The sequence below is a fragment of the Crocuta crocuta genome, unplaced genomic scaffold (assembly GCF_008692635.1).
Source record: "Crocuta crocuta isolate KB4526 unplaced genomic scaffold, BGI_CrCroc_1.0 scaffold221, whole genome shotgun sequence".
In the NCBI taxonomy this organism is placed as follows: Eukaryota; Metazoa; Chordata; class Mammalia; order Carnivora; family Hyaenidae; genus Crocuta; species Crocuta crocuta.
The window spans coordinates 772,522-775,560 of NW_027528610.1; the positions used below are offsets into that span (position 1 = coordinate 772,522).

Consider the following 3,039-nt stretch of genomic DNA (forward strand, 5'->3'; position numbering starts at 1 on the left):
GGGCCCCGACCCTGGGCAGGGTGGGGAGGGGGGGGGGGGCCGGGGGCCCAGCGCCGAGCTCAGCCGGGTCCCTGGGAAGGAGGGAGTCCTCGCGCAGGCTTTCTTCCCTCTGCCGGAGAGCAGTGGAATTGTGGCCCAAGGGAAAGCATTGGGTGACGTTCTAGAGACTTCGTCGCTGCATAGACCTCAAGAGCGCTTTCTAGAAGGATCTCGGGATGGGCGGGGGTCTCTCACAGTCTCGTGTCAGAGCAGCTGACCCTCACTCTAAGTCAGGCAGATATGCCAGCATATTGTGTCACACACCTATGTGGCCATCTTGCGCCTCCTTCAGCCTCGGAATGAACTTTCCTTTCCTCCCCTGCATCCAAATTTGTAAGAAGCCTGTTTGAAAAGTACCTTCTAGGGGAGGAAAAATGTTCATTTGTTTTACTCATAAAATTGTTGCTTTTTTTCTTCCCTAGAGAGATTAACTGTGCCCAACATCACTGGAACGTGTAATAAATCCTATTCGATCATGGAATGGAAAGTGTCAAGCCACTTCAATCACAGATTTACATACGAACTTGAAATACAAAAGGTAAACATTTGCCCCAGCTTGAAATTCTACATTCTCTGTACCCTGAGGATTTGGAGGCAGATGAAAACATACACACACAAAAATCTGAACCAAAAATCTTTTAAAAATAAATAAAATGTAAATAAAAAGAAATAGGCAAAAATAAAGTAAATTTTTAAATACATAAACGGAAGCTAACCCCTACATAAAAATGAAGAATGCTAACAAAAGTAAGGAAAAACTTAAAGATCATTTAAGGTTTTGTGTGTGTGTGTGAAAGTCATCAAAAAATACAGAAATGAACCAAAAAAAATTTTTTTAGCGTTACCAAAAGTAACAATGTCGGCTGTTCAAAAGACAGAGGTAAAACCAAAAAGGCAGGTCGCACATGTGTCTTGTCTGTCAAAGGATGCACGTTTAGGACGGATAAGGAACTCTTTAAAGATAAACAACCGTATTTAAAAAACCAAAGGGCAAAAAAAACCCCCAAAAACCCAAAGGGCAAAAAGTCAAAACAGCCACTCCCCCAAAGAAGATGTATTCATTACCTATAAATACATGAAAAGCTACTAGAGAAATGTAAACTGCAGGGAGAGGCTGCTCCACACCCGTTAGATCAGCTAAAATGACAAAGTCTGGCCAAACCAAGTGTCAGTGAGGTTGTCACCCAGTGGACGGCAACACCTGTGTGTCACTAGCTGCTGGCCATTTCGGATGGTATGGCCTGTTTCAGGAAACCCCCACACGGCTCCTTTCTCTTTTGAGATGTTCCTCACGGATGAACATTCTCCCCATTGCAAGAGCCTGGATAAAATCTTATCCTTTATTTAAAAAACAGAGTGGCCCCTTTGGGGGAGGCTTCCCACGGCAGCAAAGGCCCTGTGAGGTGTGGCTCCCAGAGGAGTGTAAACAGCACCCAGCAGAGTGGGGGCCCGAGTAGGGACGAACAAAATTTATCCATGCTGTGGAATCCGACCCGCAGGGAAGGTCAGCCAGCCGGACACGAGGTGCACCCTGGGGCACCCCATTTATACACAGAGGCGTAGAGAATGGTAGAGGGTCACAGGGAAATGTGAGGGAGATGGGGACGTTCCTCGCCTGGAACGTTCTGATGGTTTCTCCTGCGCACGTACGTCAAATCTCAGCAAAGCCTGTACTTTCAGGGTGCGCTTTGCTGCAAGGAAACCGTGCCTGAATAAACGTTATCTTAAAAAATAACCAAGTAAGGAGGGCACGCACCTGGCTGGCTCGATCTGTGGAGACTGTGACTCTTGATCTTGGCGATTGTGAATTTGAGCCCCACGCTGGGTGTAGACATGATAAGTAAACAAATTGGAAAGAAATTTTTCAGTCTGAGAATTAAAAGAAAATAAGCAAATGTTTGGATCTACTTGGTATTTCATACTCCATCATTTAGTTAAATTGATTATTTTTCTTTACTTGTTTGTATATTCTATTTACTGTTTCTATGTAACTAGTGATGATAGTTAACATTTCTATAAATGCACAAGTGGTCAAAAAGACAAAGGTTATTGATTCTACTTTTCTCTTTAAAAAAGAGCAGGAATAGGGGAGCCTGTGCGGCTCAGTCTGTTAAGCGTCTGACTCTGGATTTTAGCTCAGGTCGTGATGTCACAGTTTGTGAGTTCGAGCCCCGAGTTAGGCTCCAGTGTAGACAGTGCGGAACGTGCTTGGGATTCTCTCTCTCTCCCCGTGTGACCTTCCCTTGCTCATACTTTCTCTCTCAAAAAAAATAAATAAGTAGGAGTGTCTGGGTGGCTCAGTTGGTTAAGCATCTGCTTTGGCTCAGGTCATGATCTCACAGTGCGTGGGTTCGAGCCCCGCGTCCGCTCTGTGCTGACAGCTCAGAGCCTGGAGCTGCTTCAGATTCTGTGTCTCACTCTCTCTCTAACCCTCCACTGCTCACGCTGTCTCTCTCTTAGATATAAATAAAACATTAACAAAATTAAAAAAATAAATAAGTCAACATAAAAAACAACGACCAGGTACAGTATTTTTTTATTTTTTTTTAAGTTTATTTATTTTGAGAGAGCGAAAATGAGAGTGGGGGAGGGGCAGAGAACGAGGGAAACACACAATCCCAAGCAGTCTCCGCACTGTCAGCCCAGAGCCCAGACCGGACCCAAACCCACAAACTGTGAGATCACGACCTGAGCCAAAAGCAAGAGTTGCTGCCTAACCGACTGAGCCCCCCAGGCGCCCCCAGACCAGGTATATTTTACTTAGTGCCTCCTTTACGGCCACATTTACTTAATTATATTGACGATTTGCACCCAATCACTGGCTATTTTATGCTCAGCCCTATAACCCTCCAAGGCCTCATGGGGGAGAAGGGCCCTCACCACTGGGCACCCACCGCTTGCTGCTTTTGTCTTGCAGGGCACAGACCCCCCCTACACAGAGAAGGTGAGTGTCCCCGAGGCCCCGCCCCCTGAGGCCAAGGTCACAAAGCCCCGCCCTCC

General features: G+C 46.1%; 1 protein-coding gene across 1 annotated transcript in view; it reads left to right on the forward strand.

Annotated features, from left to right (window-relative positions):
* The window catches only part of IL3RA (interleukin 3 receptor subunit alpha), a 25,171-nt gene that overhangs the window by 18,929 nt on the left and 3,203 nt on the right, over nt 1-3,039 (forward strand). Inside the window, exons 9-10 of the mRNA XM_077754729.1 lie at nt 462-577; nt 2,957-2,989. Of these exons, the coding sequence (XP_077610855.1) occupies nt 462-577; nt 2,957-2,989 (149 nt within the window). The remainder of the gene's footprint in view (nt 1-461; nt 578-2,956; nt 2,990-3,039) is intronic.